Here is a 13,209-nt window from a genome sequence, read left to right on the forward strand (position 1 = left end):
AGAAAATGTAGCCGATACTAAGAACATAAAATCATTTAGGGCATATCCCCACATGACATAAATGCTGCAGAATTTACATTACAAGCTGGATAAAATGTTAACCCTTTCCAATCCACTGTCTGACCTCTGAAGACATTATGATTTAAGGCTGTACAGCTCCAATGTTGGAAGATGTCTGTCGGGATGCTCTTACTGTATATTGCCAGACGCTCTGCTGTTCTAGCCTATCCAATGCGTCACCTCATGCAGTACTGGCTTTAGCCAGCAGATAGCGCTGTTGTACAATGGCAGAAAAAGAGTAAGCCCCCTAGGAAAACCAGGATACAAATTGGATTGGAAAGGGTTAACAAACCTCATCCATATGGTGCCAAATAACCTGATCAGTAAAATATGCAAAGCAGTTCAATTTTTTACAGCAAATTTGCATGGCAAATCCATAGCATTTCCTCACTAAAATTCAAAATCTGGCGCCGATTTCGCCTCTGCAGAATTTCAGGAGATTTGCTGCGGATTTTCCGCTGTGGAAAATTTTCCGCGAATGAGTTTTATGGAAACATGGCCTTAAAGTTTGCTTCATAGCAGATGCAGGGTGAAATTGGGTAAATTAATTTTTAGCATTAGTGACTTTTTAGCCTTCTGTTAACTAAAACTTTGCAAACTCAATTTCTGGATATTCGACTTTGCACCAGTTTCCTATAGCCAAGTTGTTGATAGGAAGCACATGCTCACTCTCACAAATACATGTATAATTTTGTTTGCTAGCATCTGTTTTACTAATTCTCAGCCTCTGATTTAAAATTGCGTGGGAAATATAGACTTGTTAACGAACCTCACTTCCTACATTCCCATCTGAATATTTGACAGCTCTAAGCAATAAGCGGAAAGGCATGGCATTTTATCATGGCATGAAATATGTCAGTGTGTTACATTCACATCACAGAGAAATATTATGAAATGTATATAAATACAGATAATGCATTCACTAAGAGCCAGTAGAGCACGGGTACCTATATGGCTAGATTATGAATGAAGCAATAATCCTCTTCTTTTTTCCTAGTCAACTTTAGTAATCTGATTCTTGAATATAGGACAAGCCGCAGCCCACAAAAGTCACAGAGTCAGAATAGCAACACATGTAATACATACTTAATTGGATGTTATTACAACAAATTAAGCTCTATTTTTTACACAGTATTACATTTACAGGTCTTCTTTTCCCCACGACAAACTTACAGGACTGTAGCACCCAATGCAAAGCAGCTGCTGCCAAGGCAAGCAAGATCATGGAATGCATCACAAGGGTTATAGGTGCACAAGGTGAAAACATAGGATTTATTAACCACCTAAGCCACTTTAGCCCATTTGAGGGTAAAATACCTTCCTGACTCCATAATGGCAGTCAGAATAATCTCTGGATCAACGTTTTTGATAGTTCCTACCTGACTCCAAGACCCGGATCAACATACCACCGGTCACCTAATGTCTATATCCCGTAATATCCTTCCGCTCTAGAAAGGCATCAAGTCCCCTCTTAAACTCCTCTATGGATTTTGCCATCACCACGTCCTCAGGCAGAGAGTTCTAGAGTCTCACAGCCCTTATAGTAAAGAAACCCCTTCTGTGTTGGTGATGGAACCTTCTTTCCTCTAGACGTAGCGGATCCCCTCTTGTTACAGTCGCTGTCCTGGGTATAAACTGATCATGGGAGAGATCCTTGTGTTGTTTCCTAATGTATTTATACATAGTTATTTGGTCGCCTCATAACTGTCGTTTTCTTAGCGTGAATAATCCCAATTTTGATGGCCCCTCTGGGTATTTCAGTCCTCGCATTCTGTTCATTATTTAGTTGCCCTTCTTTGAACCCCCTCGAGCACTACAATGTCTTTTCTGAGCACCGGTGTCCAGAACTGTACACAGTACTCCATGTGAGGCCTGACAAGTGCCTTATATAGTGGGAGGATAATGTTCTCGTCCTTCGCCCCTATACTTCTTTTAATGCACCCCAAGACTTTATTCAGTTTTGCAGCAGCTGACTGGCATTGATTGCTTCAGTGAAATCTACAGTCCACTAGTACCCCCAGGTCTTTTTCCATATCACTTTTCCCTAGCAGTAAGCTAGTAAGTGTATATTGGTGACATCCGTTTCTGATGCCCATGTGGATAACCTTACATTTATCAATATTGAACTTCATTTGCAATTTTTCTGCCCAAGCCCCCAGCTTATCTAGGTCCATTTGTAGCCGTACCTTGTCCTCCGTTGTATTAATTATTTGTAAAATTTTGTATCATCTGCAAATATCTTTATTTTACTCTGCAGTCACTCTATCAATTCAATGATAAATATATTGAACAGAATGGGGCCTAATACTGAACCCTGTGGCACCCCACTAGTGACAGTGGCCCAATCAGAGTATGAACCATTTATTACCACTCTCTGCTTTCTATCTCCAAGCCAGTTCTTTACCCAGATACACACGTTTTCGCCCAGAGCGGTTTCATTATATATATCAACCTATTATGCGGCACGGTGTCAAATGCTTTAGAAAAATCCCGATATACGAGATCAATAGACTCTTCCAGGTCCAGCCTAAAACTTACTGCATTATAGAAGCTGATGAAATTGGTCTGACATGATCAACCCCTTATGAACCTATGCTGATGAGGAGTTATACTGTTGTTTTCCTTGATGTATTCTAGGATGGCATCTCTCAGAAACCCCTTGAATAATTTTCCAATTATTGAAGTGAGACTTACTGGCCTGTAGTTACCAGGCTCTCTTCTTGATGCCTTTTTGTATATTGGAACCACATTAGCAATATGCCAACCCAGTGATACAACCCCAATCTCAATACTGCCCCCAAATATAAGAAATAGTGGTCTGTCTATTATGTCATTTAGTTCTCTTTAGAACCCTAGGGTGTATTCCATCTGGGCCCCGCAATGTGTCGATTTTAATCTTTTTAAACTGGCTCTGCACTTCTTCTTGTGTTAGGCAGGTAATATTTAGCTGGGAGTTCATTTTAGTCCCCTGCATCTCGTGTGACATTTCCCTTTTCTTCGTGAATACTAGAGATGAGCGAGCATACTCGTCCGAGCTTGATGCTCGTTCGAGTATTAGGGTGCTCGAGATGCTCGTTACTCGAGACGAGCACCACGTGGTACTCGTCTCGATTAAACGAGCACTGACCATTGAATTCAATGGAGCCGGCAATACAGCCGGCTCCATTGAAAGCAATGGCCTGCCGGCGAGCGCGGGATGAATTGTCGGGAAGGGCTTAAATATATAAACCCTTCCCTGCAATTCATCCAGAAATGTGTAAAAAAAAAAAAATATATATATATACTCACCTTGTCCCGGCAGAACGATGTTAGCCCATTGAATTCAATGGAGCCGGCAATACAGCCGACTCCATTGAAAGCAATGGGCTGCCGGCGATCGCGGGATGAATTGTCGGGAAGGGGTTAAATATATAAGCCCTTCCCTGCAATTCATCCAGAAATGTGTAAAAATAAAAAATATATATATACTCACCTGGTCCCGGCAGACGGGATTCAGCGCGGCCAGCGGCAGTCCTCCTGAACTGCTCTGAACAGCTGTGAGTAGTATTCAGCAGCCGGGGATTTAAAATCCCCGCCTGCTGAATGAGCTGCCTCTAATTGGTCACAGCCTGACCAATCAGAGGCAGATTCCACTCACACACCCATTCATGAATTTATGAATGGGTGTGTGACTGCTGCCTCTGATTGGCTCAGCGGGACCAATCAGATGAGAGGCAGCAGTTACTTACCCATTCATAAATTCATGAATGGGTGTGTGAGTGAAATCTGCCTCTGATTGGTTAGGCTGTGATCAATTAGAGGCAGCTCATTCAGCAGGCGGGGATTTTAAATCCCCGGCTGCTGAATACTACTCACAGCTGTTCAGAGCAGTTCAGGAGGACTGCCGCTGGCCGCGCTGAACTCCGTCTGCCGGGACCAGGTGAGTATATATATATTTTTTATTTTTACACATTTCTGGATGAATTGCAGGGAAGGGCTTATATATTAAACCCCTTCCCGACAATTCATCCCGCGATCGCCGGCAGCCCATTGCTTTCAATGGAGCCAGCTGTATTGCCGGCTCCATTGAATTCAATGGGATAACATCGTTCTTCTCTGCCACAGCTGTTACAGCTGTGGCAGAGGAGAACGATCTTTATGCTGACAGTGTGTGTGTGTGTGTGTGGGGGGGGGTCTCACTCTTGCCACTATTGTGGCTTAATAGTGGGACCTGGGAACTAGAGATGCAGCCCAACATGTAGCCCCTCGCCTGCCCTATCCGTTTCTGTGTCGTTCCCATCACTTTCTTGAATTTCCCAGGTTTTCACAAATGAAAACCTTAGCGAGCATCGGTGATATACAAAAATGCTCGAGTCGCCCATTGACTTCAATGGGGTTCGTTACTCGAAACGAACTCACGAGCATCACTGAAAGTTCGACTCGAGTATCGAGCACCCGAGCATTTTGGTGCTCGCTCATCTCTAGTGAATACACTTGAGAAAAAACTATTTAATAGATTCGCCTTCCCCCCATCATCTTCTATGGTTTCTCCTGCATAATTTGTTAAAGGGCCAGTGCTCTCAGTGCAAATCCTTTTACTATTTATATAATTGAAAAATAGTTTAGGGTTATTTTTGCCCTCTTTGGCGATCAGTCTTTCTGCCTCCTTGGCAGTTTTGATCTTTTCCTTACATAATTTGTTTTTTCCCTGTATATTTTTAGCGCTTCTTCGCTGCCTTCTTGTTTTAATAATTTAAACACTTTTTTTGTTTATTGCCCCCCTTACAGTCTTGTCGAGCCACATTGATTTCCTTGTACTTGTAGTTCTTTTATTTTTAAAGGGTATGAACTGCTCACATGAGGTAATTAGAATGTTTTCAAATATTTCCCATTTGTCTCCCGTACCATTATTTTTGAGGATGTTGTCCCAATTACTATTGCCAAGAGTAATTCTGAGCTGATCAAATTTTTCTTTACTAAAGTTTAGTTTTTTTGTTGGTCCCTGATAACGCTTCCTTTTTAATGTCAGCTGGAAATTAATTATATTGTGGCTACTATTCCCCAAGTGTCCCTCAACCTGCACCCCCGTGATTCTGTCCAGTCTGTCCGGAATGGTGCTCCCTCTAGTTGGCTCACCCACAAGTTTGTTATCTTTAATTGTTCTCAAGAACTTATCACCCTTGTGAGATTTACAGGTTTTGTTTTCCCATATTATATCTGGATAATTAAAATCTCCCATAATAATTACTTCATTGCAGTTTGACACCTTTTCTATTTGCCTTATTGATAAGTTTTCAGTTTCTTCTGTTATTCTTGGTGGCCTATAGAAAACCCCTATGAGTATTTTTTTTATTTTTCCCTCCCTGTATTTCTACCCACAGAGATTCCACGTGTTCATCTCCTACACCTATATCATCTCATAGCCTCTGCATTAAGTACGATTTAACATACAGACATACCCCTCCCCCTTTCTGGTTCCCACGGTCTCTTCTGAAGAGATTGTAACCCTGTAAATTCACTGCCCAATCGCACTTATTATGAAGCCATGATTCCGTTATTCCTACTATATCGAAACCGGCTTCAAACTACTAGTAATATAAACATGGCAGTGATTTTTTTCCTTTAACTTTTTCTGACCATTTTTTGCTTTACATTACAGCAAGATAAGGGCTCTGTCACATGACTTTGCTTGTGCAGGTATTTGCGCATGCAAAATCTGTGCACGCTAAGCAAAGAGAATAGAACCCATTGATTTCAATGGGTTCGTTTCCATGCGCACGCCAAAAAATAAGTCCTTCTCTACTTTCCTGGTTTTTCGCACCAAAGCTGAGATAAAAGTTTAAGGCAGGTGCCCAAATTTGCGAGGGGAAGGGTGTGAAAATGCACAAAATGTAGTAAAAAGAGGACAGCTGGCCCTTATTAGGCTTAAAAAGCTATTAAATTCCATGGACAGCGCGTGTCATGCGTGCGTGTGAACTGGCCTTGCGTGCACATAAAAATCAGTAATATGCGCAGACTCGTGCGAACACGCTGATTATGGTCCATGTCAAACCTGGTTCATGTACTAATGTATTTGCGCAAATGCTCATGTGATGCCGCCCTACTAGCGTAGATTTACCTGCAGTCCTACGTAAAACCACAGATAATGCATTATGTGAACGGATGCTGGTCCCCACTTGGTACACGGTTTAGTGCTTCCAGTATGGTGCATGTAACATAATGATTTATTAGGTTGATCAGGCCACACATTTCTGCTTTTGCTTTCAGCACTGTACGGAATTACTGCATTTCAACCAAAACATATATTTTGGAGATAATACTTATGCCTCCTACAATGTAATTAGAGAGCAGCTAGCCACTTGCCTCTTGAAGTCGTTCTCTCCAATCCATTCAATCTTATTATAAGCAAAATCTCCCCCGAGCTTCTGGCTTCATTTAAGTGCGATTAACGCCTACTACCTTCGAGAGGTCCCTTTTCCCTATTTGGTTTATCCTGAAAGGCCACTGCACAACAGTACAGAAACCTGTGACGACGAATGAGCCTGTTATTAATCGGAGATTTTTAGGTCCGTTGTATGTTCATGACAAGCATGCAAAGTCTTGTAATGCCCCCTGCTGACTCAAGCATATCCCGGGGAGCTGCAGATTTATTTGTCGCCACAGCAAACAGTTGAAGTCAATAGAAAAATTTCCCGACCTCTCATTGTGTTCTATCGTTTCAATGAAGAGAAATAAAGATTACTACTAAATTACAGGAAACCTACATTTTTATGTAAATTTGTTGAAAGCTAGAATACACCAATGCAATGAAAATAGAATTAGTGTTGTACTGTACTGTATGTAAGCATTTATATAATCTACAGTTATTACAAAGAAATTATAATAATCCGGCAGCCGCAAAATATAAAAATATTAGATTTTCTCGATCATTATGACTCAAGTTGAAAGGGGTTGTCCGAGAATAATCAACTTAAAGAGAACCCGTCATCTGCTATAAGCATGATAAACCAAGTTATGGTGCTTATAGTTAAGAGGATGGGGAGTTCGGGGCGCTGTGTCTCATGTTCATCCGGTCTGCCGTTCCTGCGGAAATCGCGGTGAAGTTGGTAAACGCATAGCCAGCTTGACTCTTTTCAGAAGGCTGTGCGTGAGCACTTCCATTGAGAGGAATAGGAAGCGCATGCATACAGCCTTCTGAGAAGAATCAAGCTACTATGCACACGTTGACTTCACCAATGGACACCACGGGTGCGTATGAGACACAGCTCTCTGAACTCTACGTTATCTAATCTATCAACACCATAATTTAATTTATGATGCTTATAGCTGATGACCGGTTCCCTTTAATCCTATTCTCCCCAATCCCTCGTGTTGTCTGGTTTGTAATGTACTCACATTTTGTGAATTGGCCAGATCCTGTGTTACAACTTCATGTTACGTGACTGTTCCAATGAGTGAGATTGTAACTTCCTCTGACATTTCCTTTCATTCGGAGTACTCAGCTTCCGGGCTGAGATGGAAATGGCACATCATCTGCAGCATTATGATAGTGTCACCAAGGGAGGAGGGATGAAGGTACCCTGCCTCTGTTGGCGCTTTGGGTTCTGTGGGTGGATCTAGCACTGGATGTAAAGGCAGCACAAGTACTGATAGGAGTTATAGCAAGAGGATGTGGAAAGTGACGCAATGGAACAACGTGGAGTAAACATACTGGGTCTGTGGCCGAAGGAACAGGGACGTGGATGGGCAGGGCTCTCCATGTGCCATGTAACACAGAAAGACTTTCTGTACTTAGTAAGAGTAGTGCTAATACAGGGTTAAACTGAGGGTTGGCTATGCTGAGTTTGGAGAGTGGAAGGTGGACTTTGTGCCAATATCCAGATAACATGTGGGATACACACTTTTTTACAACAAAACACGTTCTCTATACTGTGCATAAAGTCGTTGATAAATATCATCACTAGAACCCTATTAGACCACAAAACAAATAGTGCACACTGCTCTTTCGCGCAAATCACAAGTGGGGCAGATATTTTTCTTGCACTGCAGTCACAAATTAACTGATGTAACACTTTCAAACCTGCACAACAGTGACCGGGGAGACGGTAACCTACAACAGAAAGCGTTGATAAGACAGTGTGGCCAACTGAACTTTTAATATAACTGGAGTGCGGATAATATTTGACTCTCCCTCATTCAAAATAAAGGTATTTCTGTTATCTAGGCACAAATTTGCTCTCTGCTATATTTGTCCTCTGTAGCGTCAGTAAGATTTTAAGCAAAAACTATTTAGTGCTCAACATATTTGAGCAAGAATTCTCAACTTGGATTTTTCCATCACTCTACCTACTGTGGTAAGGCAGTACCACAAAATGGCCAGGAGGGCGCTGGAAAGCAGGCTTTTGATGAGAAAACACCCATGTGGGTGTGTCTGGAGGAGATAAAACTACTCCCCGGGACGGGTCTCTTCGAGTTCGATGGGTAAGGCACCAGAGAGAGAGGACCTGGTGAGCTGATGCTGGCTGAGAAAGCCATGTACCTAACGGGGTAGACAGCCATTAGGTTGGCACCCTGGATGGGTATGTGATATGGACATTGTGATATGTGTTGGAGGCAATAGGCCTATATGGTAGACAGGTGAAAAACTGTTTATGTAGTAGCCAGACGGCCAGGGATGTCCTTGTGTACCGTGACGTATGATAACAGTGAGAAGATTGTATTATGCTTTGTTGACTGTCAAAATAAGAGTTTGACCAAACTTCTGGCCTTGGCATGGGTTACTGATGTGCGATCACCCATCTAGGTGGAGGAAAGATGGCGATCCATTGAACCAGCAACCCCCAAGTTGCAATACTACATTTTTAAAAAGTAGGCAGGGCTTAGTCGGAAGTTATTGCCCCTACTGGACAGTAGATTTACTATAATTGGCGCTGCAAACCTTTGCTTTTATGTTGCATGGACAGTCAAAAAAAAATGTGCCAAATTTATTAAAATCATGAGTTCGTGCATTTCACTCCACAATACTTTGGAATAGGACCGGCGTTTAAGTATTTTCTAATATATTCAAAAACATCATAATTAAAATTATGTAGACATTTTTGGAAAATATTCAGCTCAATTCAAATATTGGGAGATTATTGGACAAAAACAGTCAAAACGCCTTTCCTTATACATCACAGCCAACCCATCAAAGGGAAAAAACTGCATCAGAGTAATCAATAGACAAAAAAGTCCTTTCACGTAATGAATTTGATATTATTTTCTGCTCTTAGCCAAAATAAGCAGCTATAACTAGGCAGGCTGTGTGCACAAGAGTTAAATCCCTGTGAGCTACATGGCAAATACTTTGAAATGCTTTGTACTTTATCTTTTCAGTGTAAGCACAGAAAGGACATGCACCAGTAAACAGGGGGCTTGGGAGAAAGAGGGAGGGAGGCAGGGACATGATATATATGGTTTTCTGTAATGCTTTGTTCTAGAGAGAGACATGTATTTCACCTTGGTGCAAATAACTAACTTCTCCTCTGCCAGAGGGCCCAGAAAACCATTTCTGAATGCCATTGCTCCCTTGTCCTGTAAGCTAAGACTGCAACATATTTCTTTAGGAAGGGTAACATGCCACTTTACTGATGTAACATGTGGAGAACATGCATTAAAATAGGTTTATAGTTTCCCGCCTCCCCTCCTCCGCAGATCTCTCCAGGCGCTTCAGTTTCTTCCCACACTGTTGGGTTAAATGACTTCCTATAGGATTGGCCCTAGTGTGTATAGTAGGTTATTTACAGAAAGAAAAGGACATTGCCCTTGATATGTAGAAGCAAAGGCATTGCCAGACTTTGAAAACACATGCAAATGGGAAGATGGAACAATACATCTGCAGCGCCACCTATTGGAAGGCAGCATTCCTGCAAGTTAATGTTAGACGTTTTAAACAAGCCTTGTAACAATGACTGGGAATTGTGAGCCAAGCCAGAATAACCATGCACAGACAGCTGTTTTGGGGTGATTGCCTGGCCTATTGATGTAGGTCGGGAATGGTATTGTTTCTCCTTAAGGAGAGCGCCTTCTAGGTGCTCTCCTTAGGCCTTATTCAGACGAGCATGTTTTTCTGCGCACCTATGTGTGTGAAAAGAAACCCGCTGCTCGCAGTGTTCAGTGATGATGGGACTGCAGCGGAGGCGAAAGAAAGAATCCTCTGCCACAGCTGTTACAGCTGTGGCAGAGGAGCGAGATGCCATCCCATTGCTTTCAATGGAGCCGGCACTGCTGCCACCCCATTGAAAGCAAGAAAGCAATGGGATGAAGGCAACCCTTGCAGTGATGATTTTTGTGGAAGGGCATGAAATTGAGGCCCTTTCCTGAAAATCATCCCTAGGTGTATAAAAGACAAACAAACATTAACTCACCTAGAAGCTCTTCTCCCCGCCCCAGGCAGTCTTCTTCTGTATTCTGGTGACCGGGGATTGAAAAATCCCCACCTCCAGAAAGCACTGCCTCTGATTGGTCACAGTGCTCAGCTAATCAGAGGCAGTGCTTTCTGGAGGTGGGAATTTTTCAATCCCCAGCCACCAGAATACAGAAAAAGACTGCCAGGAACAGAAAGAAGAAGCGGACAGCACTGGGTGAGTTGACGTTTTTTTTTTCTACAGCTAGGGGTGATTTTCAGGAAAGGGCTTATATTTCAATGGGGTTGCCTTCATCCCACTGCTCTCAATGGGGCGGCAGCAGCGCCAGGTCCATTAAAAGCAATGTAATGGCATCGTGCTCCTCTGCCACAGCTGTCAAAGCTGTGACAGCTGTTTCAGGGGATTCCTTCATTGAAAGCAATGGGATGAAGGCAACCCCATTGACAGTTGTCACACCTGTGGCAGAGGAGTGCATATTTTCCTGATGTTTTCAATGCGGCCGGCAGTAGCGCCGGCCCCATTGAAAGCAATGGGATGGCATCAGGCTCCTCTGCCACAGCTGTGATAAGGGATTCTTTTGTCCCTTCATCACTGAACACTGTGGTGTTTTAGGAGCGTGCATTATCTGATTGAGGCATAAGGAGAAATGATACCCTTCCTTGAAAACACCTGGGACACTGGTTAACTAAGATAAGGGATTGGGACATGGATGTAATTGAAAGTGGTGGCTGAAGACTCTGGAACACAAAAGTCCTGCCCATGGTGCCTGGCCCTAACAAGAGATTTCCACCCCATGTGAACCCAGCCTTAAAGGGGTTGCTCTGGATTAGAAAAACATTGCCACTTGCTTCTAAAAACAGTGCCACACCTGTCTACAGGTTGTGTGTGGTATTGCAGCTCAGCCTGCCACACTTTAATGGAGCTTTGCTGCAGTATCAGACACAACCCATGGACATGTGTCCATTTTTTTTTCTAATCTTGGGCAATTCCTTTAAGCGTACACCCTCATTTCTTTTATTATTACTACCTTCTAGATAGAGAGATGAAGAATATCCTTCACAAACATCCAAGTACCATGATTGCCCATTCTTCACCTTTACCAGACTTGGAGGTTATGCAGTTTCATTCTCAGCAACCAATCAAATTGAATGTAAAATTCGTATGTGAACATATTGTAAGGAGATTGTTTGGACTGTACTGATTTGCGCTGGTCAATATTAGCTCGAAAATGTTACCTTTATCCAAAAAATTAATTACACTTTTGTTTTTCCATTACAAAGGTTGGATGATTGATGCTGATAGTCGCCCCAAATTTAAGGAGCTGGCTGCAGAATTTTCTCGGATGGCAAGAGACCCTCAGAGATACCTTGTCATACAGGTACCATATACCACATATGTGCTTAAGGGAGAGATCACTGGCAACTGCACTACGATAATATCAACCTGTAAGGGGGTTGTCCCAGAAAAATATTATGGGCTGGATTTAACTAGAAACAACATTGTCTATGGGGTAGTCATTAAAGGGAACCTGCCATTACCTATGAATACCATAAACTAAGTTATGGTGCTCATATGGTCCTGTGCTTTGAATACTTACCTGGCTCCCTGTTCCCACATTGTCAAGCATGGAAGAAGGCATGTGGGCAGAACAGCGGACTTATCTCTGTAGGCTGTACGTGCGTACACACACTGTTCTCTATGGGCGTGTGCGCACACAAAGTGTAGATGAGATTAATACATGTCCGCATGCCAACTTCCATGGGTGACATCATAGGAATGGCAAATCGGGTAAGCATTGCCAAGTACTCCTCAGATCCTGTCATTTGAGCACCATAACTTAATTTACGGTATTTATAGGTGATGACAGGTTTCCTTTAATGTTTTGTTTCCTCAGATTTCCAGCTTTTCACATTTACCAATAGGTTGGCCCTTCAATAACCATCTTCCAGAACCGAAGTATCGTATTATGAATTTAAATGCCATCAGTAAGAAAGAGAAACTTGCCAAGAATTAGAAAAAAGGGGCTAATTTTTTTCATAGAGTACCATTCTTGTCCATGAGCTGTATAGAATATTGCAGGTCATTCGCATTCAGATGAATGTGGCCTATCTGCAATCCCAGACCACTGTGGACTTGTCCCTGGCAAACTTATTTCATATCTAAGAGGACTTAATTTGACATAAGGATACATTCACATGGAGTAGATTTGTAGCAAAAATTTCTTTAACTAAATGGGGCTTGCAGAAATCCATCCACACATTTAGATGTATGGAATAAATTTGCTGTGTGTGAATATTGCCTTATATCATTATCCATCGAAATGAAAATATTGCAAGACCTAACTTCTTGGGACCTATCATAAGCATTGATGTATTATATAGCATATGGTAGGGGGGCAGGAGGTGGACAAAAATATGGAAACACCGTCCAAAATGCATGCCTTAAAATCAGTATCTACGTGTCTTATTGAAATATGATTTATAATCCCATGTAACTTAAGTGCAGGTAATGTGACACAGATGCCACCAAGCAGAAGTGAACATCTGCCTGAGCAATAAGGTTCCATTGGTCAGGGGTTTGAGCCACTCAGCTGCTGTTACCAGCTAGCTTCCAAAACCACCCAGAGCAGGGCAAGAGGTGAAGTAAGCACAAATTTGGCAGTAAAGCTCTCAGCCAAGCAGGTGTCAAAAGGACGGTCACGGCTAACGGTTAAAATCCCATGCATTTCCTATGGTGTTTCCATATTTTTGTCCACCCCCTGTAT

At 42.4% G+C, this 13,209-nt stretch overlaps 1 protein-coding gene across 1 annotated transcript in view; it reads left to right on the forward strand.

The window, feature by feature from the left end:
* ERBB4 (erb-b2 receptor tyrosine kinase 4) overlaps window positions 1–13,209 on the forward strand; it is a 1,004,693-nt gene that overhangs the window by 942,875 nt on the left and 48,609 nt on the right. The window contains exon 24 of the mRNA XM_066575628.1: window positions 11,726–11,823. Coding sequence (XP_066431725.1) covers window positions 11,726–11,823 — 98 coding nt within the window. The remainder of the gene's footprint in view (window positions 1–11,725; window positions 11,824–13,209) is intronic.

Source organism: Eleutherodactylus coqui, chromosome 8 (assembly GCF_035609145.1).
Source record: "Eleutherodactylus coqui strain aEleCoq1 chromosome 8, aEleCoq1.hap1, whole genome shotgun sequence".
NCBI classification, from domain to species: Eukaryota; Metazoa; Chordata; class Amphibia; order Anura; family Eleutherodactylidae; genus Eleutherodactylus; species Eleutherodactylus coqui.